Source organism: Seriola lalandi, unplaced genomic scaffold (assembly GCF_002814215.2).
Source record: "Seriola lalandi dorsalis isolate HSWRI2012SDOR001 ecotype SW California unplaced genomic scaffold, Sedor1 jcf7180002054162, whole genome shotgun sequence".
Lineage (NCBI taxonomy): Eukaryota > Metazoa > Chordata > Actinopteri > Carangiformes > Carangidae > Seriola > Seriola lalandi.
The window spans coordinates 35,640-62,919 of record NW_019524715.1 but is presented as its reverse complement, the minus strand read 5'-3'; the positions used below and the strand labels follow the sequence as shown (position 1 = coordinate 62,919).

At 40.4% G+C, this 27,280-nt stretch overlaps 2 protein-coding genes across 3 annotated transcripts in view; one reads left to right on the top strand and one right to left on the bottom strand.

Moving 5' to 3' along the window:
* The first annotated feature begins 1,046 nt into the window (after positions 1-1,046).
* On the top strand, positions 1,047-24,119 carry zcchc2 (zinc finger, CCHC domain containing 2). Of its 2 annotated transcripts, none has more exons than XM_023403603.2 (14): positions 1,047-2,039; positions 6,019-6,139; positions 6,667-6,737; positions 10,214-10,285; positions 11,563-11,663; positions 13,793-13,896; positions 14,635-14,697; positions 15,944-16,004; positions 16,221-16,344; positions 17,723-17,790; positions 18,168-18,244; positions 18,810-18,926; positions 19,023-20,672; positions 21,725-24,119. In XM_023403603.2, the coding sequence occupies exons 1-14, from the start codon at positions 1,242-1,244 to the stop codon at positions 21,784-21,786; spliced, it is 3,489 nt and encodes a 1,162-aa protein (XP_023259371.1). In that variant the 5' UTR covers positions 1,047-1,241; the 3' UTR covers positions 21,787-24,119. The 2 variants fall into 2 exon arrangements, with proteins under 2 accessions (XP_023259371.1, XP_023259370.1); XM_023403602.2 differs by having other exon boundaries at positions 16,221-16,350.
* A 1,533-nt stretch (positions 24,120-25,652) lies between these two features.
* The window catches only part of ift74 (intraflagellar transport 74), a 15,852-nt gene continuing 14,224 nt past the window's right edge, over positions 25,653-27,280 (bottom strand). The window contains exons 17-20 of the mRNA XM_023403604.2: positions 27,012-27,175; positions 26,664-26,789; positions 26,362-26,422; positions 25,653-26,212 (exon numbers count right to left, since the gene is read on the bottom strand). Of these exons, the coding sequence (XP_023259372.1) occupies positions 26,097-26,212; positions 26,362-26,422; positions 26,664-26,789; positions 27,012-27,175 (467 nt within the window). The 3' untranslated portion in view covers positions 25,653-26,096. The remainder of the gene's footprint in view (positions 26,213-26,361; positions 26,423-26,663; positions 26,790-27,011; positions 27,176-27,280) is intronic.

The following is a 27,280-nucleotide window of genomic DNA, read 5'->3' as shown; positions in this document are numbered from 1 at the left end:
CCATTATCTTCCTCAAAACCCAGGTGCTATATAAGAGGTGGAAAGAAACTAAATACATTTACTGAAGTACTGCACTCAAGTACTGGTTTGAGGTACTTTACTTGCGAGAAATATTGTGTTGTTTTACTCCACTACATTTATCTGATAACTATTTGCAGATTCGGGTTAACAGTTGTATAATTGTAGGTTAAGATAAGACTTAGTTGATCCCCAGGGGGAATTCACAAGTTAGTAAGTAAAATGAACCCCAGCTTTACAAATTGCAGCAGTGATGTACACATAATGCATTAATGATTACAATCCAGTGATATAATATACATTATTCTGAAATGGGCCATTCTTTTCTGTTACTTCTGGCACTTTAAATATATTTTGGGGCTAACACTTATACTTTTTAAGTAAAAATTTAAATGCCTGACTTTTACTGATTATTTGCATATTTGTAAGGGAATTTGCACCACTAAAGTACAGTATAACTTTGGCAGGTCCTCCATTAATAACTCACTTGTAGAGGGGCCATGTGTGTGTCAAGATCTAATTTTAAGACCTTTATTGTGCTCATTTTAGTGCTTATCAAGAAATGAAGTTGTGTTTAATAAAATTACCCACTGCTACCTGACACCTGGGGCCATGCCAATGTTATTTCATCATACTCTCTGGATGCGTCATAGCATAACAAAGTTGCCATGTGTAACCTGCTGTGTATACTGTACGTTTACAATGCACAGAGCGCTGTACATAGGAGTATTTTAGATGGATAATAATAAGTAGCCTAATGACATTTACATAAAAAAAAAAAACAGTAAAAAAGTAGATGTACATTCACTACTGGGAGAATAACATATTCACGACAGAAATGTGCTGACTCCAAGCCTGTGATAAGATATTTTTGATATGATGACTGAACAGGTAAAAAAATATATAAAAATACTAGCCTACATTATAATCAGTTTTATAAAGCCTGGTGAAGGTTACAGAAAGTCCACCAACAGTCGCAGGGTGGCAGCAGAGCGCTTATTGTGCATTGCTACTCCGCCGGAAATGGGCAGCAGAAGAAGAGCGAACCGTTGGAAAAAAATTCTACAGTACTATCGCCGCGTCAGATGATTAGCTAATAGTAAAAACACTGTCAAACGACGGATAGTTCGCCTCTGTTTTCAGCATTACGATACGGTGTAAGTTGTCAATAATGTATATTGGTCCGTTATTCACACTTTGAAGCCTCTCTCGCAGCGCTGATAATGCTGGAAATGAAACTGCCGATGAAAACGGGCGAGGAAGGAGGCGACGAAACGGCCGAGGACGATTCATTGGATCAGTCGGAGCACCAACGTATTCCCAGGGCTGTATCGCCCTCCTCGGTGTCCGACAGGCTGGAGGAGTCGCTGAGACCTCATTTGTATCCATCCCAGTTGGACAAGGAGACTGTCTTTGAGTGGTTCGGCCTCCATCTAAACCCCGCTAAGCGGATCGAGTTCATGTGCGGGCTCCTACATATGTGCCAACCCCTGGAGCTCCGCTTTTTGGGATCTTATTTGGAAGACCTCGCAAGGAAAGATTACCATGTTTTACGGGACTTTGAGTTTCGGGCAAATAGTCCGAGCGATTTGGGAGTTTTAACTGACGTGATTGACCCGGTGGTTAGGTCCAAACTCCTAGTCTGCCTGTCCCTCCTCGGGTCTGACAGCAGGGAATGTGCTGGAATACTCTTTCGGATACTGAGCCATGTAGACCCGGCCTTGTTCTACAAAAATTATGATTACTCCCTTCTTCCATTCAGGGGTCCTCACCATCACCCGTTCCGTCCGCCGTGTCAGGACGGGAACGTGTACGGGCGGACAGAGCAGACCTGCGGCTTGTCCACTTACGAAACAGCGGCAGGACCTCTGGAACAGTTGGCGTTGCTTTTTACCATGGCCTCTCTACACCCAGCTTTCCATTTCCACCAACGGGAGACGGTCCGAGGGCAGCTTGACAAAATAGAGCTTGCTGTAGAGGAGAGACGTCAAAATCAGCTTAGAATAAACGCCCAGACGACGGTAACTTAATGACTAATAAACCAACATTATACTATTAAACGCTAAGCTAGGTCGACATTTGCTTAACTTCAACTTTTGTTCTTTAGAAGAGAGTTTAAGCATGTTGTATAGGTGGTTATAAGTAAAATGATACGTAAGCATACATGTATAGCTAATTAGATAATAATATTTAACGTTACATGAGGCTGCATATTACAGCATGCTGAGTACTGTGGCAGGAAAGGTCCTTTTCTTAGCATCAGCTGTCGTCCATGCTAACAGAGTTAGCTAACGTATATAAGCTAGCCGGTTAACCTGCCAGCAGCTAAGTGGTTCCAACTAGTGACACCAGCCATGTTAAAATGGTTAACATATTGCTAGGGCTACGTTGCTTTTGTCCCATTATGTTGCTTTCCATTTGTTTGGGCTGTGTATCTACATCCTACTAGATACCGTTATCTTTCTATATGACCTGTAGAGTGAAAGTCATTAACAACTGGCTGCTAGCCGGTGCCCCTGTTAAAGCTTTATCCAGACGAAATGCCAAGCGCTGTTCTGATGATATTGTCTAATTATCCAGCAGCCTGCTACTCCAGATTGCCTATCCCAGCTGGTCTGTGCTATAACTGTGCAGCAGCAGGTGTTTGACAAAGTGCTCTTTAACTTGTAGCTGTTTAAGTATTGAGTAGGGAAATTTTTACTCCAGTCGGACAGCTGATTTTTTACCGATTTTCTTCTCTTTTGCGGTAGAAATTTTGTCAGGTAAATTATCTATTGAGGAACTTGGTAAATTGAAGTTAAAATTTGCACCTGTTACTTTTCAAATTCTTTTAAATGCAATGGTAAAATGTAACTCCCAAGGTTATCTGAGATTGAGCTGTTGCCTGCTTTTTACACAGCTGTTTCTCATTTCATCCCTTAATTTGTAGTGTACCATTAGAGCTTTCAATGAAGTAAAAAAAAATAATCAGACAACATAATGAAAGACATGCCTGTGCCCTGGAGCATATGTGTGACTTATATAACAGGGGAAGTCATGCCTTTGATATTTGGATGTCAGATATTTTTCCCCACCTTGCAGTTCAACTGCCTGGTTTAATTCAGTTTGATTTTATTTATATAACACCTAATCATAACATACATTATTTCATGGCACTTTACAGAGTAAGGTCAAGACCTTACAATATTATACAGAAAACCCAGCAGTTATTGTTGTATTGAAGCACTGTCAGACTGGTTTTTACAATGGTAATAATGAAATTGATACTTATGGGTTTATTAATGTTATTAATAATGACAGCAGCAAATATAGAAACATGGTAAGAATTTTCTGTTGATCGAAACATTGTTTCAGCATTGAAAATGAACAGTTGTGAAAAATTAAGTACAACCCATGGGAATTGTTGATTTTTTTTTTCATCATATTTGAACAAGCAAACATTTGATCCTCTTTGAAATGGTGCCAATTAATACAGGTGATCTACTCAAATAAATGACACATTTAGTTGAATATTTCACTATATTTTGTAGTCATTTTCATAATCCAAAAAAGGGATCAGTCACATGGAAAGTCACACCTTTTAGATCCATAAAGGAGGAGTCAGATGTAGCAGATTAGGTACCAGTGATTTCAAAAAGATCTTCAAATTATTTGAAAGAAATCAATCCATTATAAGTAAAATTATTGACAAGTGGTGACATTTTCAAGAGTAGACCATTTGATGCAAAGAGAAGTCACACCAAACCCCAAAATTTCATCACCAGATCTGCTGGTAACTCTTGCAGCTGTTGGTGTCAAAGTGCATGCGTCTACAATCAGAGGGAGATTGCATAAATTTGACCAGCAAGGGAGCCATGTCAGGAAAAAGCCTCTGTTGTCTAAAAAGAACATCAGAGCAAGACTAGTTTGCCAGTGAACATATAGACATAAGCCCAGCCTTTAGGATTAATGTGCCCTGGACAGATGGATAAAAGATGGAGTTGCTTGGCCACAGTAACAGTAGACATGTTTGGTGCAGACCAAAGACATCTTTTCAGGAGAAGAACCTCAGCTGTGAAACATGGTGGCGAAAATGTTACGGTTTAGGGTTGCTTCGCTGCTTCAGGGACTGGGCAGCTTTGATTCATCTATGAGTTCTGCATTATTTCAAAGAGTACGTAAAGATAATGGTAGGCCACTTGTCTGAAAGCTTAACCACAAGGGGACCTTTCAACAGGACAAAGATCAAGCACACTAGCAAATCCACCAAGGAATGGCTCAAAGAGAATAAATGGAGGGTTATAGAATTGCCTAGTGAAAGCCCAGATTTGAATCCCATTGAAATGTTGTGGGAGGATTTGAAACGGGCAGTGCATGCAAAAAAACATCTTCCAACATAAGGAATTTTGCATGGAAGAGTGGTCAAAAATTTCAGCAAGTCAATGTCAGACTGGTTGACAATTATCCAAAACGCCTACAAGAAGTTATTTCAGCTAAAGGGGGCAATACCAGCCTCTGTGGCCAAGGGTGTACTTACTCTTTCCACAGAGGAATATTACATCTATTGATATTTTTGTTTAATAAATTATTGAAAAAGCTCACTTTCATTTTGGCTTTGTTTAAATAAACCTCCTCTATCTTTAGGCACTGTATCAAAGAGGATCAAATGTTTGCTTGTTCAAGTATGTTGAAAAAGTCAACTATAAATGTACACTGTATACATATTAATGGAAAATCACTTCCCTAATCTGAAGTCATGTTAGGAATGCAAATGTAGCTGACCCTCGAGTGTCAAGAGTTTCCCATCAGTACATGAGCAACCCAGTTTACATTAGGCATACGCTCATCAGTTGAGCAATGAGTGGAAATGAATTATCAGTATCTATTATAAATAAGTCTATCGGTAGTCTCGTAGAAAACGTTATTGTAAAACAGGCGATAATTAAAAAGTTAAACGTCACTTAAACTGTTGCTCCTGCCTGATAAATCATCGCTGGTAGTTGACTACTAAAGGTAAACCCCACATCCGATGTTTAGCATTGCATAAGTAGCAGTAGAAATGTGAGCTACATTTACCTTTTTCGTTTAATACAATTCAAAGCGGAATTCCATTCCATTTTACCCACCATGTTTTCAGGTTAGGTTTACCACTTCATATGTTAAAAAACAAGACCCGCAGGTGGAGCTGCATGAAAATGTGTCAAATGATGAAGACGTGATGAAAATGAAAAATTTCTGGGTTTGTGGAGTTAGAAAGAAGTGAGCATACCAGACATCTTCAGCCTGCTCCTCATCACTGCTTGAGACTAGCATAACACACCACAGTCTATCTATGATACAGGAGACCAGTGCTAAACCAGAGCAGTTCTCTTGTAATACAGTGAGTGTACCTTTAAACAACACTGAGGGGTTGTCTCTGTTCTAGATGAATCCGTGGGGTTGACATCATTGTGAGTCAGGGCCTGGCCTGGTGAAGATGCACAGCTCTTAATAAAATCACACTTGCCATTTTTAGAGAGATGTTCTGTGTCTGGACTGTGGCACTGTCAAATCTGGTAAAAGACAGACTGTGAATGAGAGGGAGGTCGTGGCATTTCTTTGTGCTTACATAAGGTCTGCTCAGTCCCTTTGGATTGTCAGACAGTTATGCTTTAGTTGCCTTTTTGAAATCCCGCAGGCTGTGTTTACATGAATGGTGTAGCTTGACTGTTATCGTTTTTGCTGTTCCATTTCCTTTGGTATTTGTGTTGTACACACATGGTATATTTGCTGTTGACTTTGAACTGGAGATTAGTGGGTTTTCTTTAGGCTTTTCAATCCTAGTCCCTGTATATACCAGACTACACGATTAGCTACGTGATTAGCTAACTATGAAAACTGTAGTTTCATATTTATATGAAATTATAAATTACTAAGACATCTTGATCTTATGACATATTATAGTTGTGCTATAACTAAACATGAAACGTTGAAGGAACCAGTATGTGGCTGTAACTAACTTCATGTTTTTTTGCTTTCTAGGAGCTAACAGGTCAGAAGGGGGATTACCTGCCTCCCCCAGCGCTCGGTTTGGGAGAGTGTACAGCTTCTCATCCTCCCTGCCAGAGCCGACGCTCCAGCCGCTGGGCAGCACAGAGAGAAGGTAAATGGAAACATCGTGTATACTGTACATAATGATTGTTATTAATGTGATGCTGGTGCAACAGGGCAGCATTTTGATTAGTGGATCCAGTTTGTTCAGCCTCCTTGATTTACTCTGTCAGCAAGGACAGTGCAAGGGACAAATATCTGTCAGAATAATACATTTCTTCCAGAAAGCAAGGACATTAGTTACTATAGCTAGAATTGTTTTTTGTAAATTTAATTTTTATTTTCCTTTTTTCTGTCATTTGCTTGGCCTTGTAATTTTTTTAAATGCTTTTTATGTTGGTAGTTTTGTACAATGACCTCACATTTTTCTGTATTTCCTTTTTGAATAGTACATGGTGTTGACACATACAAGTTCATAGTAAGCGGTATAATAACCCAGATAATTGTATGGGATTAAGTATTTATATAGGCTTTCTGTAGATGTGTTTGTCAAGTCAATATTTGCCTCGTCTCCAGCAGCTGTGTTACTAAACCTGTCACAGAGTCATAATAGTTCATTTCTGGTCTCTTTTGCTGCAGCGGTGCATATAGAAGGAATTGTGCTCAGGGGCATCTCCCGGACCAGAAAAGACAAGGAATACAACTTTGAGGTACGTAACAACACACACACACACACACACACACACACACACACACACACACACACACACTGCTGTGCTAATATGTGTGGTTTAGGTGTGATTTGGTATGTTTATATATGTAATCTCAAGTACAGTGAGACTGTTTACACATTCATTGTGGTTATGTGTGGTGTTTCCTGTAGCGTAGCTGCGGGACACCACACATGCACACACATACGCGCACACTTTCCGCTCTGTGGCTAACACCTTCCTGCATTGTGCTTTCAGCTTTGGTAGGTAGCCAGTTCACTGCATTCGAAAAATAAAACAAACAGTTAGCTTGATAGTGGAGTGTAACAATAACAGCTTAGTGAAAAACCTTGAAGTATTAAAGATAATGAAATTTTATAGAATAAACTTTCAAACAACCTATCTCAGGGCCACATCAGTGGCTGCCTTTCTATAGGGCAGAGACGCAGGCAGAAAGTGATCATACCACATGGTCTCTTTCAGTCCATAAACCACGTTCAACCCCACACTGCTCAAAAATATAAAAACATACAAGCAGATGAATAGGGTGCAAGTACTACACACTGTCCTGCTACTGCTGATGCCCTATTTAAAAAATGTAAAAAATATTTCATATTAGACAACAGCTCCTGCTGCTGAATCACTATCAGGTCAGAAAACATCATGGACTGAACTATTCACTGTCCACAGCCTTCATATGCTAGTTTGTACGTGAGGTGTCGCTCTGGCATCACTTTCTCCCGTTGGTGTATTGTCCTGGTTATGCCAATGTCAGCTTGGGGATAAGGCCTTTTTTAAAATCTCCAACATGATTTTTGAATCGGTTGAGCAGGATTTTAACAAGGTGGTTGCCCTGTATGTTGTAGCAGCCAAATTAAACTTGACCATGCAGGAAAAGAGCAGGTTCTGCATGTGTGCATATTATTACAGGCATCATTTTGAGTGTGTGGGTTGGCTGTTGTAGGAAAATCTGGGGATTTTTTTCTTTATTTCCTTTATTCCTTCTTTTGCCCCAAATGGCTAATTCCACAGTGAGTGAGTATTCAGTGCTGCATTACAGAAAGAAAAATTCAGTAAGACAGATGGAGAGGAGACACTAACAGTCCTGTTGCGAGCTTTGATAGTCAAGCCAACAGCACTCACAACAGTGATCCACTCTCACTCTCCATCTGTTTATACTGGACACAAATCACTGATGCACACTCACACAGACTCAACACCCACATATTCTCACATGTTCGTACTGCACCCATGGGCTAAATAGATGTGTCGTTTTTATCATGTTGCATAATTAACATACCTTATCTATAGATACGAATATTGTTCAATACCGGGAAGGGCTCCTCCAAAGTCTCTTTTGGAAAAAAAAGGTTGACTGTTAAAAAAAAAAAAAAAAAAAGGCTGTAAAAATCACTTTTCCTTCATGTCTGTGTGTTACCAAGTTGGGATTTCCTCTATAGTTTCCATCTAGTTATTTATTTTAAAAGTATTATGCAGTTTTACTGCGAACACTGATTATCAGTATGAGCCAACAGACAGTTTCCCATATAACTGAGCCCCACAGTATTTAATCTATAGTCTGCCTATTACAATACTTAACTGAATTCCAAGCCCAACTTCATTAAAGCGAACTGAAGTACTTGGCCCAATAAAACCAATCAAGTTGAGCCTCATTTGCCACAAGATAATGTAGCTAGCTGGTATTAAGACAGTAAGTCATCCCCTTAGTTGTTGCATGATAAGTCATAGCTTGCTATTTTTGTGGGTGATACAACACTGAATAAGATGCTCTGCAATAGCATGACTGTCTGACTATTCACACAGTTGATTTTAATACTTCTACTGCAGACATAAAATTCAAATACAGTACTGTTTGAAGTGTTAGCTGCTAAAGGCAAAGTGAAGATGCTTTCAAAAATATAATGACATGACAATTACTGTCATACAAAGTTTAATTAACAGAGAAAACTAAATCAAATCAATATTTAAAACAACAGAGATTCTTATCAGGACACTTACTTGGCAGGCAGGTTGTTCCTAGCCTCTTGGAGAACCTGCCTCTGTTCCTCTGTGGACGTAGTCTGACTCAGTGTCTTCTGTCTCTTCCTGAGATCTCAGACTGACTCGATTTTGTTGAGATCAGGGCTCCCTGGGGGCCGAACATAAACTGGCACAGGCAGCTGTGTGGTGGAGGCTGGTCGGACATAGTGTATCAGTCAATAAAAAGACAGTTTGACTGATGCTTATTGATCTGATAATTTATAATTAGGTTTTTGGTCTGGGACACTAAATAAGCATTGATCAAGTCATCTTTAATGAGCCAATTCTGATCAGTGTCCATTCATAAACTGCTTGGCCTTAAGAAGAGCACAGTGGCACTGTTCCTGTCCTTTGTTAATGGATTCCTATAGCTCATACAGTCACTCATGGCCACAAGTAACAAACAAATCTATTTTATTTACAACCTGGTTGTGTGTGTAGAAGTTAGACTTTTTTACGATGTTTGTTTCGTATAAAGAGAAGAATAGAAAGTGTTAAAATATGAACATTTAACACAAGTAGATGTTGTACAGTCTGAACCATTACATAACTGAAGAACATTTGTTCTTCTTAAACCCATTATATGTCATTTTCTGTCGCTAAGGGTCTCTCAATGAAAACAATAACAAAAGACGGAGTTTGGTGACGTGGGAGTTGTTGTCTCCACCACTATTGCCATCATTGCAGTTAGCTTCTCCCGGTTCGGATTCCTTCATTGTTAATCATTCAGGAGGTTTTTATCAGGAGCCGAATTATCCACAGAGGTCTCCTCATCTCCAAAACAAACAGACCTGGTGATTATAACTGTAAAAGACAATGAATAAAATAGTTTCGCTGTTTTGCGGACACAAGATGTCTCAGAGGGGCTGTGAGTCAAGCTGCAGCTGACAGCAACTTGTTTGTCTGACCTAATGATGACTAAAAAGGTTCATGTAAAAATGGGGCTTAAAACTGGATAAAAAGTCATCTTTGAATCTTCTGGCAGACAAACACAACAAAGGGCATATGAGGCCGTTGACAGACGACCAAACAAAATAGACTGTTTCCTTGATTACAATTACAGATTTCTCTTGGTTTGAAAATTGCTAGAAACATTTATGTTAGTACACAACTCAACAAAATATATAACATAGGTTTAGTCATTTTTACACATTTCAATGCGGCCAAGTTAATGTCATATCTACATGATCATAGAGGGGGATGAAAAGGCAACAATACTATTTTTTTTGTGTGTGTCATTATGTTATTTTTGTTGTTCTCCAAAAATAGATCACTTAAATCAACGTTGTGTAATCTTCTCTGTTTGGGTGTGTGCTTCAATATGTGTGTGTTTACTTTTTACTATGACATTATACCATCATTGCTTCTTGACGTCGCTGTTGTTGGTCTCATTGTCGTCCATGTAGTGATGGAGGTTGTCTACTGCTGTGTTTCAGGTGAAGTGGTCAGACTCTTCTTCTAGCAGTGTGACCAAAACCCATCTGGAACTGGAGAACTTCCTTCTCAAGGTATCCGCTTTTGTTTTAACATATTATTGATTAAGTTATGGTTCTTAATCACAGGAAAAATCACAGTTCCTTTCCAGCCACACCACTCTAAAGGCACGGACATACTTTTCACATCCACATCTGCAGACAGCTGCAGGCTTTTCTCTGGTCATGGCATCTGGTTCCATTCATACTACAACTGAGGGTCTGCGTCGGTCCGGTGTTCTACACCTGAGCATTTCCCAATCCGCACTCTATTCGGATTGGTGGCAGTAATGCTCCACAACGATGTTTGCCAACCGGTATAAAAAATCAAGAATTAGAAGAAGAGAACAAGAGGAAGGCAAAAATGAAAATATAATGGGCAAATACTCAATCCCATAATGGATCCAGGCACATAATGTGTTCCAGCAAGTTTCCATGGAACTGTCTGAATAATTCAAAGTTTTAATAAACAGGGATGTATTAATGTAAGTAAAATAATGAATCTTAGTTAAATCAAAGTTCAGTTCCCGGTCCGGTGTCATGTGAGGTGAAACTTGTTGTGATGAGTGTGTCAGCACCATGGACAGTGTCAGAGACCCATATAGCTTTTTTCACGTAAGATCTTTTGTCACAGTCATAAAATTACAGGTGTAAATAGTAAAATGAACAATGGCTGAATTCCATTTAGCTACTTCAGTTTCAGGGTGCTGGTATTGTGCATGCAGACTCACTGTCAGTGAGACAGCTGAAAACTTCAATAGAACTGAGCAACCATTCATGTGTAAATGTTACAAGACCTGTGATTCCTCTGCAATGACAAGTCAAAATATCTACTGTGAAAAAGACAATTTTACTGCCTTATTAAATGATAGAGACTGAACTTTTAATGAAGAATATTTCTGCATATTGTGGAATTATTGCCAAGTAGCAGAGAGTGATGTCAACATTTAAAATGTTCAGGCAGCAAATAACAAGATAAAAGGAGAACACTTACTTGTACAAAAGTAAACACCAGTCAAAAGATTTGTTTCCAGTCTTCACCATTTGAGCTACAGTGTGTAAAACAGTTTAAAAGCTTTATGCACAAACTCCAATGATGTTCAGTCGAGTCTAGAAGACAACTGACACATTCTTCAGCTAAAGCTTCATTCAAGACCACTGAAGCTGAATCCAAAGCTGCACCGCTGCATGTGGTACGACACATTTACACACTTATGACTGTTGTAGCTGTTACCAGGCAGACAATGATAGCTTTAACCTGTTTCTCAGTGAATCTGAGTCTGTTGTTTATCTTCCCTCTTTTCTCTGTGCAGCTTCCTAAGGATCAGTGCACCGAGTCCTTTGAGAAGAGCATCCTGAAACTCCTGAACCAGGGAGACCAGCATGAGAGCAGGGAGGTGGAGAAGAACCTCAGGTACATTACACTGTAGCACAGTAATTTCCCATTACTGATCATAATTACATAATTTGATTACAACCTCATTGTTTCCTTTTGTGAGTCTCAGTTGCCAGTCTTTCTGCTGTGTTGGATATTTTCATGGTTAGATAGAGTTAAAATACATTGAATTTCAGTTCTGGCAGTTACAGAGGGTGGACTTGTCTGGACTCCATGCTGTTGTTTGGTGTTCTCTGGCATTCACACCATGTAACATCACACGAAAACATTACAAACCGCAGCCTTGACCGAGGACAAACCGCTGTCCACACTGTGGTCACTTTCGGGGCTCTTGGGGTCATTTCCTGTATGTAATAAATCTTGAGTACATTCTTATTCCTCACTGTGCCTCAGCTCAGTTAGAAGGCAGCTGACACCCATGCTTTCTGGGCTCAGGAGGCAGTCAGTAGAAACACCCAGAGAAATCCAAATCAGAGCAGTTAACTCCCTACAGGTGTTCAGTAACCACTCATGTGTATGAGCTGTTGTTTGTCACACAACAGAACTTTCTGTAACCGAAGAACGACAGCCTGTGAGTGTTATTAATGCTAATATAACAAAGCAATGCCAAGGAAAACACTGGATGAGAATCAAGAATGAGTTGAGACAACTGTGCCCCTCACCCCCTCTAACACAAGCCAAATTCCCACCCCCCTGCCCCCACTGCAAATTTTCAGCAGTTTGTTTATCTGCTTGTCAACAGATTTTCTACATAAGGGGAAATATCTGTATGTAAGAACCATGACTAAAGATCATTATTTTGAGCCCTAGTCAAAATGTCAAAATTTATTGAATGAGTGCAACATGCATTGAGGTTGATATTAATTTTTTGTCTTACTTCTGGGGAGTAATAATGCTCAAATTTTTGAAACTGCAGTTCCCATAATGCTTTTATGGATGTAACCAGAAAGTATTTTGCCATGGATTCAGGGAGTTAGCTGTGGCTTACAACTTGATTCCTGTTTTTGTTTACAATTTGGCAAATTGGCACTGTTTAAAGTATACCACATTGTCTGTTAGCCTTTCCTGTTTGCACTCTACACATGGACATACAGACAAGTATCAGTGGATAACTTTGATACTGAAGGAAACTTTAAAATGTGAAGATTCTTAGGCAAGTTATAAAGTTATAAAGAGTGTTTTGTTTTCAGTGATTTTGACAGAGTAACGACTCAGAGAAGGAGTGAAATCTTTGGCACAAATTGCAGCAGTTGGATGCTAATGGTTTTGAAGAACCTTCATTTCCTCAGTAAGCGCTGTCTTTCAGCCTCTGCTGCAGCTCCAGCTGCTGACTGTTTCAGTGAATCAAAAGACTAACAAACTTCAACAGATGACTTCCAGTTGTATTCTCCCCTGGGGAGGAACCTCTCACATTGACAAAACCTCTGATCTAGAGATACAGCTTCACTAAGGTTATATGACTATTTCTTTTAAATAAATCCAAATGATGCATGCAGCTTTTTACAGTTGCCTCTATAACACAATGTCAGGCACCAGGGATCTTATATTTTGTGGGTGTGTCATAGTTGGATGGCTGAGAAGAGGTCAGGCTGATTTTCAGAGCCAGTTATGCCCTTCTACTCATTCACAGCTTACACACACACACACACACACACACACACAGTGGTGTCCATGGTGCATGAGTCTATGGGTTTCATTTTGTGTGAAGTGAAACTGGAAAATGAAACTTATCTCCCTGAGCTCCAGCCCATGACTCGGCTGCATCACTTTTATTTGCAAGTCTTTACGGATCTTGGCGTTACTGGTGTCAGGACAAAGCCTTTTGTTTTATTATGTTACCTGCAGTATGTTAGTGTAACTACAATATATTGGTATTAGGAGATAACTCTAAAGATGGTTACAACAGTTTATTTTTTTATTAATGAAGTGCTGATTTGCATGTTCAGGACCAGTGTGTTGATATGGTTTGAAGAGAGCGACACAAAGCCCAGTACTGTGACAGACATGAACAGGTCCATTGTTAATTGTGTTTTAAGTATGAAACAATGGCTTATTATAAAGTAATTTTAAATGGATTCATTTTCTCTTACAGATACTAAAACAAATATATGTAAAAGAAAGTAAAAAATGTAAAAATGTCTTTTCAGGGAGAGGTTCCTGTCTGCTCCACCAGTCTTCAGACAGACCAGAAAAGTCTGCAGCTTCTTCAATTGTGACTCCAGTTACTCTGCTAAACCTTCTTCTTGCAGATGTGAGTATCAGACTAAGAATCACTGTCCATGAAGCTGTGAAGGAATGTGTTTTTCCTTCCCTTATAACATCTGCCCTTTATTCATATATTTTTAGCATATGACATGGTTCCTTTTAAAGTCAGCTTCAGTGATATGATCTCACATGGACACCACACACTTTCAGAATCTACTCTCTGTTCTCTTCTACACTCACTGAATAAATCTACTGTAAAACTGCTGTTTTAATTGTAGTTAAAATAACAAGAATGTTATTGTGGTATTGTGGCATTGTTAAAATCTTACAATAACAGTGTCAGTGTATTTTCTCTGATCTGTTATGTTCTTTAATTACTAATTAGATAGCTCATTATTGAGAAAAATATATTTTCATAGTCAGAACACTCACGGTATTGTTACTAAACCTTTGGCTAGACATGAAACACACGGATGTGGTCTGACTCCAGGTAATTCATACATGATACAGTGGAAAAAAACACCTGGACAGCACAGAGAGCACATAAAAACAGAAAAATGTAGGCATACTCCGTCATGGTTCCATGCATATGGAGGAAAATATGTTTTTATGGTGATGTAGTGGAAAAAATTGTCTTTCTAGTATCAAAGATTTGATAAAGATGAAGCAGTAACCCAGAATGGGTGCCTGCAAGGGGCATAAATCTCCAGCAACAGTTGTCACTGAGATGTGCGACCATAATCCGATTACTGTTGTCAGAAACCAAGTGATTGTTTCTTTATAGGCAACTGCCAGCTGGGAAAGGCCTACCAAGGAGACTGCTCTGACGCCTCCAGTCAGGAGGAAGGTGAGACGAAGTGAAAATCTTTTACAGCCAATTTCCTCTGCGTAGAGTAGTAGTGGCAGGGAGGGAGCGACAAAGAGGACAAAAGAAGCGCACGGGAGCATGTATAATCAGTGAATGAAGCCTGACTGTGTGCACAGACAAAGCAAAGGAACAGCCCAGCAAGTAGAGCTGTAGTCGCAGCTTAAAAGCTAACTGGAGTTTATTTTCGGAGGTCGTTTGGAAAGGCTGAGTGTGTTTCAAATCCTCATATTTCTGGGCTATATTTGCCGGGTCATGTGCTGGACTGAGTTCAGCGCGAGCAGCAGTCCCACAGCCTGGTTCATAGTTTACATCAGAATACATGAATGCTCAGTTAATGCAATGAGATTAATAGAATAGTCATTGCTGATACTGCTAATTAGATAATAAAATTACATTATATTTAGGTTAAAATAAACCTAAATATAACTTGACTTTTTCAAACTAAACAGTGTCATGTCTTAGCTCCCAGCACAGATAAAGGTCAAGTTATGCTTTGTTGCTAAGCTTAGTTTAGCATTAAGACTGAAAGAATGGGGAAGTGCTAGCATTACCCTTTGATAGTAATTAAACCCCCCAACAACAAGTCATTTTAACTGTAAATGTAATCTCCTGTACTAGTCTCTGACTGGCTGCTTTACATGTAAAACACATTGGTGATAAATATCAATACTGTACTGTATTGATAATGTGAACACTTTCCCCCACTGTGCCACTGTCAGAGTAAACGAGCCCCGCAGCAGCTATAACAGTGAACTGATGCTGTGCTGATGGTTACAAACTATTTTATGATATTTGAGTTGCTAGCTTTCCTACTTTACATATTTGTCTCTTTCTTTATGTCTCTTTTAACATAAGAAGTAATAGGAATAATAAGAAAGACAACATGTTTATTTTTCTTAGTCAAATATCTCACTTGAACTGTGGTTTTAACCTAACTTGCTTCATTTTCAGTGGACTTAGGATAGTGGCAGATTGTGGTATAAAGGTTTCATTGGGCTTTGGGGTTTAGCATCAACAGCTGGAATTAAGAGCAGTAATGATACTAATATGACAGCGGTTCTACATCGTCAAATATCTGCTCTGGTCTATATTTTAAAATTGTGATACCGAGCAGATTTTTTTCCTTGTCATAGCGGGAAAACATCTACAAAAAGCATTTTACATCTTGTTTCTTGATTATTGATGAAAAGTAGTTGTAATGATGTTTTATTGATCTTTCTCTCAGATGTAGAGTCGTATGTTCAGGGACACAAGAAGAAGCATGGGACCAAGAGTCCATGTCAAGGGTGAGTAGACACTCTATGATCTGTGCCTCTGACATCACTGCAGCAAATAATGTAATCATAATAATACTAATGTATCATTATAATACAAAACAACAGCTAATCAAAAGGAATACAGTTCAGTAATAGCAGTGAAACATGCTGAGACTACATTATTATTGACCTTTTTATGATCTAATACACATTTGAGAGGACAACACTTACATTCCTCTCCGTCAGTCTCTCTAGTGCCAAAGTCTCCCAGGGGGACGGGCGGAGAGGGGGCCACGCTGCAGAGGCCAATGGTCCGGCAGAGAGGAGGAAGAAGAGCGGCACACTGAGAAGCAGTCAGGAGGCCGAGCAGGTGAAGGTAGAGGCCTCCTTTGTTCAATCCTCTGAGGAGAATCCACTGGGACATGTAATGTTTCCGGTGTAACTGTTCTATGGCTCTGAACCTTCCTTATTAACGAGAGAGAGTAGCCTTATTAAAAAACAATGATTCTTGTGTTGATGAGTCTATCTGAAGTAAGAGGTCGGCGGTGGTGCGAATGTTTTCAGATCATTTTAAATGATTGATTGTGAGGAAAAAAAAAAAAACAGCTCCCTACTAAAAATTAAGAAACACATTTTAGCTTTTCTTTGAGAGTTGAAGGTTGACTGTTCCTGAGTGGTTTGGGTTGGAGGTCTTGCTGGGTTAAGATGTTTTACTTTTCTCACCTGTAACAGCAGCAGAGGTATTTACCAGTGTAGGTTTGATGATTAACTCAACTGTACAGTTCAGAACCACAGTTCACAGCTAGGGACAGTTCCATGAACACTAGTTAATCATTACAGCTTGTAGTTACACAAAGGCTACTCCTCTGTACCTGTGTGTGTGTGTGTGTGTGTGTGTGTGTGTGTGTGTGTGTGTGTGTGTGTGTGTGTGTGTGTGTGTGTGTGTGTGTGTGTGTGTGTGTGTGTGTGTGTGTGTGTGAGAGAGAGTGGATGTGTTACACACTGCCACGTGAATGGGAGTACTCACCGCTAATCTCACTGATATAGGTCAAGACTAACTGTATGTGTGACTGGGGGAGAGACACACTGCTGCTGACAAAGCACCCCCCCCCCCAATAGAGGCTTAACACATAGTAAATGTGAACCTTTCTGCTGCACAGTGCTGTCCAAATTCTTGTGATTGCAACAATTATTACTAAGAATATTCAAATGTCAGTTATCTTTTATGAGTTTAGTTTTATGATTTCTTTTTTTCCCCATAGATCATGAAATATTTAACTAAATTCTACCAGCATTGGTACATAACGAAGATAACAAACATATATCACATCAAGGAGGAAGTCTTCCCTCCTAACATTTAATGCTCTCCTTTGGTACATTTGGATAAAAATAACTGCAAATGATATACTTACAAAGAGTAGTATAGGTTTTGATTGTCCATTTATGTCGGTAAAAACTTAATATGAAAAAATGTGGCTGTACTATTTTTGCACCATTGTTTTCCCTTTTGTGTGAAACAAAGCTTGGTGTCTGTCTTTTGCTGTTGTGGTAATTTAGATACTTTGTAGTGACTTTGTGATGCTACAATTTCCTAATTAGTGGTTAACTTTTGACCACACATTATTCAGAGGTACTAAGCAAACAAAATTACCATAAATAAATTCTTTGAAAATTGAAATCTGTTGTAAATGTTTTGGAAGAAACCTAAAGCTGCTCTGAAATGTTCTGACTCATTCTCTTCCTCACAGCTCCAGGAGGCTGAGAAGAGAAGCCACACAGTCACTAAAACCAAGAGCAGAGTCCTGCCCACAGACAGGTAGGTCAGCCGCAGCTTATCAGAGTTTAATGACGGTGTTCAGGTAACTTTGCAGGTATCGATGCTGCAGTGTGACACGGTTGAGTCAAATATAAATAAAGCTAAAATAAAAATGATGCATTGAGAGAAAGTCACATGAAAGCCATTAGCAGTGGTTCTTTTTATACATCTTTGTGTTTCAAAAACATTTGATCAAATCAAATGTGTGATCTGTATGGTCACATGATGGTGTATTATCACTGATATTAAAGCTACTTATTTCACTGCACTGCTCAAAGGTCTTCTGCTCATCACACATCACATTTACATCTTTTGTTACTGAATTTCTCTGCTGACATGACTTTGTCCCTTTGTCCTCCATCTCTGCCTCCTTTCAGGGACAAGGGGAAGGGAAAAGGAGCTGCCTTTGTGACCAATGGTAGTTTGGTGCCAGCTCTGTCACCTCAGAGGAAAGGTGAGTGTCTGGGTGACTGGTTGTAACAGACCAACAGAGGGAAGGGACATGTAGTTCTAGATAAATTGTGAATGTGTGACACAGATATGAAACTATGACACGAGGGAGGGAAAGACACTGTGAGGTAAAAGAGACGGGATCGTGCTGCTGTTCTAAAAACAACAGGAAGTTAGGCCACTGATTCGACTGAATATTAATTGCACCCCTGCTCACAACCCAGTCAAAACAGAACACAGATACAACCCACATATTTTTAGATTGAGTGTAACTTAGACTTTCCAGGGGGGTATGTCATTATGTCCATCACAAATAAAGGTTCATAAATCCTCTTTAGTTAAGTTTTCTTCATTGTCAGAATACAATGCAAACAGGAAGTGCCCCTATTACAAACAGGAAACGCTAAAAGCTAATTCAGCATACTTTTAATGGTGCACAAGCCTAAAAAATTAGGGCTCAATATGAAGGAAAAAAAAAAGAAATGGGGCTCAAACGTGTTGATGTTAATTTAGCAAATAGTGAGACAAAGAATAATAACAGAGTGACAAAATCTGAATTTCATCTGCAGATGGAGGTTCTGGTCCAGATACTTTTGGTGAAACATCATCAGAAAGCTACAGTTCTCCATCCAGCCCTCAACACAGAGGACCAGAGAGCCTGGATAGTGAGGATGACAACAACAAAGGTAAAATACACTTGTTTTTCTAATGGGGGATGTAGCTGTGTTGTGGCCTCTCTCGCAACATGAATCTGTTCTGACCTGATGTTGTGTCTCTGTTAGATACAGACAGCCACTCTGATGATTCCAGTAAAGGTCCTGGCCCTGACGTCTTCTTCACACACCAGACTAATCCAGCTGTGGTCAGGAACGTCTCCTCTGTGCATCCTCTGTCTTCCAACAACCACCGGGCTCAGATGGAGCCCCTCTGCCCAGACCCAAGCGCAGAGTTCCCCCCTCTCCCCTACATGCATTCTCTGCCCTACGTTCTCCCCAACGGCTCCACCGACTCTCCACTTCCACTGGTCCCTCCTCCCAGCCAAAGCATCATCCCTGATGGGAAGCCCTCATCTGGGACTCTGATGATGCAGATGCCCCTAGTGCCTCCTCCAGCCATCCCAGGCCCTGGAATTGTGGGAGACCCAGAGAAGAGGGACATGCTCCCGACATTTGGGATTTCACCCATTGGCCTCCACCCTCCAGGAAGTCTTGCTGTGCAGCCTCTGGTTCAGAGGTTCAAAACAGTTCTGTCTCACAGCCAGGGCGGCCCTGACGGAGCCTCAGGAAGTGGTTCTACTCCTGCTGTCCCACAGGCTTCACACCAGGCCCCTGTAAGAGCCATCAGTGTCATGACTCCTGGCCCCACATCCTTCTCTTCTCCTCTTCAGCAGTCTCTTCCCTGCCAAGACCCGGCCAGTGTCAGCTCAGGTCTGGCCTCCTCTCTGCCGCATGTAGAGACTTCACATCCCAAGCACCCAGGCTTAACCTTACCGTCTGGCCTGCCTTCCCCCTACACCCTGCCCCCTGCACCCACATCTATCATGCCTACTGTAGGAGCACCTGCTGCCGCTGGAATCGCTCCATCTACTGGACATGTACAAGCAGCTGTTCCTCCAGCTGTGCCCACCCACACCCCTGGACCTGCCCCTAGCCCCAGCCCAGCACTTACTCACAGCACGGCACACAGTGACTGTACATCCTACAGCAATAGCGGCACTACCACAGGAAGTGCCCCTCTTGCCCCTGGCAACCCTATTACTCTTCAGCAAACCCAGCAGCAACAAGTGGCTCCCCAGCAGCCAACACCTCAGCAACAGCAGCAGCAGCAGCAGCAACCAATGGGCTGTGGGACGTGTGGCTGTCACAACAACTGTGGCGGGCGAGGCAGCAACAGTGTCAGCGGAGCCTCCAGCTGCCAAGCACCTTTATTCTTCCCCACCCACCAGATGGCAGCAGCAGCAGCACGGCAGGTGTTCAGCGTTCCTCCACCTCTCTTCCAGCTAACAAGCCTGTGCAGCAACAGCTACCTCACCCAGCCTCAGCCTCCTCACCAGGCTAATGGTGCCGCCACGCTGCCCACCTTCTTCACCGCTGCCCCACCACCTGCACACCCATCCCCCTACGGCCCTCTCCACACTCACTCTCACAGCCATGCAGACGTGCCATCACACATGCTGGGCACCCAGGCGGCGGCAGTGGCGGTCGCCGCAGCCGCAAACTACAACCTGCAGCAGCAGATGGCGCCGGCAGCATCGTTCTGTCAGCGCGTCTACCAGCACGTGTACCCAAATCCTCTGGGGATGCTGCCTGCTGCGACACTGGGGGGAGGTGGAGTCAATAAGAAGAACGGCAATGTGTCCTGTTATAACTGTGGTGTCAGTGGCCACTACGCTCAGGACTGCAACCAGCCCTCCATAGACTCCACACAGCAAGGTAAAGCAGCTACAAGGTACAGGGAGAAACAGAGGACCCTTTAGTTTTCCCTTCCCAGAATCCTCAGCAGTCATCAGAGTCCAGCATTCAGCCTAGACCATGAGAAGTTAGGGTAAATTTTGAGTTGTTCCACCTGTACCACTGAAACATTCACTGTACCAAATAGCATCAGTGTGAGGCCTGAAAAGCCAAGTCTCGGTTCAGACTGTGAGTGTTCTTACGCGGAATAAATCCTGGAGAAGAGAAGCTATAGCAAAAAGCCGACGAGTTCGTCACACATAGATAGAGATCAAAGACGGTGTTTTTGTTTTGACTACATCTCTGACTGATTAGCCAGTGAGAGAAGTTCGTATCAGCTCCTGGTTTGTGTGTTTATAGACACACAGCAAGAGAAACTTACCTCAACAATCTACAGACAACAAGCAGTAGGTGGAACCACAGCTGTAGAGTTCCTGTGTTTTAGGATGCAGTCATACATGTGACACCGTTTCACCATTTTAATGTGAAACTGGCTGTCAATTGTCAATTGACAAACTAAAACACAGACCAGCTCGCTCACTCATGATTAACAGGCTGAAGATTATCCAGAGGGGGGAGCTGTTAAGTCACTGTCAGACCAGTTCTACACTGCTCAACTTCGCCACCTTTCCTGTAGAAGATAGTGAAATCTGCAGGTTTAAACTGATGAAAAATGAAGATCTGAAACTACTTTTTCAAAACAGTGAACATTGTGTCATGCCATGAAAAACAACTATGGCAACATTGATAATAGGTCTGATGTTCCATGTGAAGTCTGACTTTCATAGTGACTGCCAGTTCATTCAACTCATTCAAAGAAAGTCTTTGGCTTTTCTTGAAAAATATGCAAAAACCTAAAATATACAGGAGCAAAAACACACAAGGTTTAGACTGAGAGAAAAGCAAGATATATCCTCACTGACCTTATATAATGTTCAGATTATCATTTCCTCAACTGATTGTGTATCCTCTGTGTGTGTGGATACATCTGTGTGTGTCCATGTGGTTGCTTGTGTGTTGGTGATTCATTGCAGGTGGCTTCCGGTTGAAGTACGCAGCCTCTCACATTTCAGAAGCGTTTGACAATGCCGACTGAAGAAGAACAAGAAGAAGAAGAAGAAAGGATGAAGAGTTCCTCTGGTGTCGTCTCCACAGTGAAGGTCCTGTTCTCCCCCAGGCGATGTGTGTGAGCGGTGCACTAAAGCTTCTGTGTACTTCAGGAAAAAAAAAAGAAAAATTTCAAAAAGAAAGAGTGACCTGCCAAGGGCTCAGTGGACAAAGCCTAAGTACTTGTGCCTGAGAAAATCCTGCTCTGTGGAGGTGATACACTGTCTCACGCACACCAACGGTCCATGTGACTCCCGGTCCCTTCCCTTTCAGTTTGTTTTTGATATTTTTGCACTGAGGGTTGGAAACAATTAACTTATTACTTAATTATTAGGAAGTTGACAGATATTTTGGGGAAATTTTTGTTTTGTTTTTACATGAAAGTGGAGAATAGTCTCGACTGAAAAAGGTTCTTATTTCACTTATTTCTAAAACAGCGTATTTATGTGTTTTCCCCCTTATTAGTTTACCTGGGGTTTTACTGCCTGACAGAATTGTATAGCAGTGTTCAAAGATTTAAACAAGAATCAAATCATAACATAAGCAAGAGGGGATTTTATTTTTGTTTTAATTTTCAAATTTGCTGTAAGTTTTTTGAATGTACACCTTCTCATTTAAGGAATCTGACTGTATCAAAATGTATGGATCTCATGCATTTTTGCCACTTGATATATGTTTGGTTAGAAAGTAAGTGCTGCTTTGTATTTTATTTTAAATGTTTTACTTGGTGAAATGCACTATAGTGAAGCAGGAACTTAAGTGCACTAAAACAGTCCTCACCACAACCAAGTTCATGTTAAGGATCTTGTTATTTTCTCGATCAAAATCAGAACGAAATAGCAAACTAATCAGCAAACACTGCATTTTGACTGTTTTAGTCTACTTTAGTATTACAGGTGTGAAATAGTTCTTATGGCTAACGTTTTACAGCGAGATCTCTGTGTTCTAAATGAAAAATTACAGATAGTGTAGAAGTACAAGAAGAAGAAAATCAGTCTTTCCTGATCACAGTTGAGTGAACCAACAACAGTCAGCCCACTTCTCTATCATTCATCTACCTGGCAGCCCCCCAATTCATTCAGTCTGAAGCTGGGCTAAGATTCCCACTTTCACCCACAGAAAATACAAACATCTATTGGGCAGATTCATGCTGTCCAGAAGAGAAGGCTATTCTGGTTTGGACACTTATAAGCTAAAGACAGGACGTAAAGTTTTTAACCACTACTGGGAGGACTCTAAAGGCCTCAGTTTGCTTCAACACAAGAGTGTGTGTCCAGGCAAAAGCGTGTTAAACCCATTCTGATTGGCTCTGTTGTCACAGCCTCCTCCGGCGTCACAATGCCACCCCGATCTCTCTCCAAGAATAATGTCTTTTGCATGTCTGCGTTGGCCCTAAATTCGAATTGATTATTGTCTCTATCCCTTCAGTTTATTTGAGTCTTAGTTGTATAAGTCAAATCACAACAGCTGTACAGCTGTGTCAGTCTCATCCACGCTTGATGCCATTTTTCTGTCACTATTTTTATGGATGTAGCGAGGTAGGTAGCTTGCTCTGTTGGAAGATGTTCCCATTCATAAAGCAAGACTGTAACGTTTGCTGAATTGTGGCCTCGAGTGATTTGACAGGATGTTAAATGTTGGAGAATAGTAGAGTCATAAAATCAGTGAACTTCACAGTTTTAACCACAGCGAGAGACTATAGTGACACTTTAAGAACACTACAGTTTGGTATTGTTGGGTGCAGCCTCTTGGGGTCTCTACAGAGGATTAAGACTGTCAAGCTTATATTTTTATACAATTTTGAATGTAGTACAAATATTTCAGCTGTTGCCTTCGTGAGCGTATGAGATGGAGCAGTAGGGCCAGCTTTAAACAATTTAGTCAAGGGTTGTCGTTTATAGTCTGATAATCATCCTGAATTTTCCTTTTGTTTCCACTTGACAGACAGACTGACATTAAGAAGAGAATTTAAAGCAAGTTTCATTTTTATCTCACAGTTGCATTTAATTTTAAATAGTTAACAGGTAACTGATTCCATTTTAAGCCTATATAACACTGCACACTAAGGAAGGCAAAATCTGACATTTCTGTACTTGTTAACTGAATTAAAAAAAAATGTGAAAGATCTATAGTTTTTATTGCTGAACCAATATTTGTTCATTAACATTTTCTGAGGGTTTTCCTAAAGCTATTGTTTTTAAATAATGAATGGGAGGCAGTGTGTGAGAATATGGAGGCCCGAAGTGTTCAATAGTATATAAATGAATAAAAAAAAGTGAGTGAAATAATTTACAAAAACTATTAAAACTTAATTCCTTGTTATGACGTGTTATTTTTATTCATTTCATTTTTACATTAATTTCAAAATGTCCGTTATTCACATTGAACTAACCTCTCCTTTTATTTATTTAGCTAGACAAGCCTGCACAAGCTAATTAGCTAGGCAGGGTTGTGAGCTTGGTTTATTATGAGAAACAGACCAGCCTACCTAATTAGTCACCTGATTAAAGTTATTTATTTGTATTTATTTAATATCGAACACTTTTGGCCTCTGTAATAGAAAGTGTCCATAAGGTATTAAAAGTTCTCATTACAAAATAACGGCAAGATGACATTGAACATCTCATAGCCTGTTGATAGTGAAGTGTGTACTGTATGAGTCCATCTGAAGATCACAAAAATGTTGGATTTTTTATTTTTTGTGTAACTAATACTTTTTCTAAGCAGCCATTTTTTCTCAGTGATGCTCTCAAGTGTTTAAAGTTACTATAGTTTTTTCTAATTAAGTGTGTGTGAGACTCTGCTCTTCAGTTGTTTCAAGCCGTTGTGGACGTTCTGCTTGTTTTAGTGTTTTTGCTCAAACTGCTGTCAGTGCATGAGGTAAATATTCATCTACGCATACACAGCTGTTTGTCCCGAATGCTTAAAGTGACTGCCAGGAGATTCCAGTGGTGGCGACCATGACATATTTAATGTAAATCTGTAAAGGATGATCACCATCAGACACACTGCTGTTAGATGAGACTGTCTCCAGTTTCACTTTAAAGATTATTTATGTCCCAAACTGTTTCCCAGATATTCTTCCTTTCGTTCAAGACTTGAAGTGGATCAGAAGATCCTTCTGAGTTCTGGATCCAGAGATCATGAGCAGTGACCTGATGTGGACCAGTCAGACTGTTGTGTGGATGAAGAGTGAAGTCCAGTGTATATACTGAGGATGCACCAAGCAACCCAAGTGTAGTTTTGTCGACCTTGATGGTTTAAAAAATAAATGCTGTACTGTACATTTGCAAGGGGTCACTCTGCTGCCACCCTCGGTTGTAATGTTTACTCTACTCTTTGATATCTCTGTACTGGAAAGGTCAAATATATTTCTAGAGCGGGATTTTATGCAAACTGTTGATCTGTTTTTTTCCTGTGATTAAAAGCAATAAATATAAAAACAGAAAGTAACAAAAATTTTGACTTATTAACCTTTAAGACGAATGTAATGATTTTTCTCAAAAACAAAACATGAATAATTTAGGTTTTAGTTGAACAGTCTGCACTGACAGGCAGTTATGAGGATATTTAACAAAACTTAAAGCAGACATATTAACTGTGATTAATTACATACCTGGAGTATTAAATTACTTGCAGCCTGAAAGGTACAAAAAGAGAATGAATCCCAGACATTACAGTATAAATTGTGGACAACATTGCTGCTGTATGTGTAATTCATCACACCCGTGAATATGATCCAACACCAGTGATTATACCACACAGCAGAACAGGGTGAACATCGCACACAGTGATTTGAGCCTGGACTTGAATTGACTTGATTTGTCTAAAAAAAAAAAAAAAAACTGGTGTGAATCAGCTTCAAAAATGGACCTTTATATTTATTGTATTACATGGCTAATAGTCATAACTTACAACATTAATAATCATTTTTTCAAAACCTCTTTATTCAAATTTTGAAGCTACATTCACTACAGTAGTGACAAGGAATCTCCTGTATTTTCAAATACAAAATATAGTAGATAAATAAAACAGACATTCAAAATTTCCAGGAACAACAAGCAGCTACAAACCAGAGCCACTTTCACAGACGATTAACTGGACTTTAAAGATGACTGGTGCCAATATATCTCTTTCTAACAAATGAGTTACTAGAAACAAATAAACGATGGCACATCAATGCTTTGTCAGTATCGCTGACAGACTTATGTGTTCATCCATCTCACTGAAATGGGTTGTGATAACCGACTGCAGTGTTGTCAGACTACAGACTGTGTGTTAAATGCTTTTTGTGTGTGTTCAACTCCTGTTGTTCTGTAGTGAGTCTATGAGAGACTTGTTGTACTCAGTCACTTGTTGAGAAACGTTCTTGGCAACTGAGGCGTAGTCACTCTCCTGGGATTTAGAGGCGATGACTAATGCTGCAGTTAAGGAAAGATCACTGATGTAACCAATGAATGACTTTTATATAGAAACATCACATGTCTCACTGAGCTGTTGTCTTTGGAGATGAAGAGCATAAACTAAGCTTAAACAAACAATCAGATAAAAGACTGAAGGATACACTCTTTCATTACAAAGTTGTTCTGCTCCAAGTGTTGCCACTTCCTTTCCAGGTTAGCCAGCTAAAACACAAAGCAGAATATCACAGTTTGTAACGACAAAATGTTGAAGTGCCTTGCTCAAGGGCTCAACAAAGGTTACTGAAGAAGGCATGAGCGCATATTTCCTGAAGTGAATCAACAAAATCACAAACTGGAATCTTACAAGAAATTGCATTAAAATCGCCAAAATAGCTAAATGTGTGTCTCTGTTTAACACAATGCATCACCTAATAATAAGTGTGAAAGTGTGAAATGGTCTGACCTGAGCATGAGTCTCGTTTTCCTGCAGCTTGATCTTCAGAGCTTGATATTTCTGGTTCATCTCCTGCAGCAGCTCTTTGAAGGAATCCCGACGCTGAGTCAGTGAAACCCGGTCCTCCTGCAGTCTCTGCACCAGAGGAACAAACACATGGTTGGACTTTAGTTTAGTCACTTTGGTAAAACAGAAACAGGTTATGTAGTGTTTCTGATTACTTTGATGGGGCTGATTCCTCCACATACAAACAAATATACTGTGCATACAGAACAGAGCTGTATACAGCACATCTATTTCTCAGTGTGTAGTATAGAACTTCAGGATCATCCATGTCTCCAGCACAGCCCGTGGTACCTTCTTCTTCTCCTCTGCTGTGTGTCTCAGGGTGTCCAGGTCTCGGTAGGTGTGCAGCTCTGACTCCATGGTGCTCACTCGCTCCTTCAGGGTGCTGAGCTCTCCTGTGATTTTCCCCTCCAGCTGCTGCACCTTCTCCAGGTCTTGCTGCAGACGCTGGGACTCTGGGTGGTCACAGTGACAGTGAAAGTGAAAGTGTGTGTGTGTGTGTGTGTGTGTGTGTGTGTGTGTGTGTGTGTGTGTGTGTGTGTGTGTGTGTGTGAAGCCTA

Excerpts from the sequence above, each read along its gene's own strand:
- zcchc2 (XM_023403602.2), top strand. The coding sequence starts at position 1,242 with ATGCTGGAAATGAAACTGCCGATGAAAACGGGCGAGGAAGGAGGCGAC. Across the intron at positions 16,005-16,220 it reads ACCAAGAGTCCATGTCAAGG|TCTCTCTAGTGCCAAAGTCT; the intron begins GTGAGTAGACAC and ends CCTCTCCGTCAG. Across the intron at positions 18,927-19,022 it reads TGAGGATGACAACAACAAAG|ATACAGACAGCCACTCTGAT; the intron begins GTAAAATACACT and ends TGTCTCTGTTAG.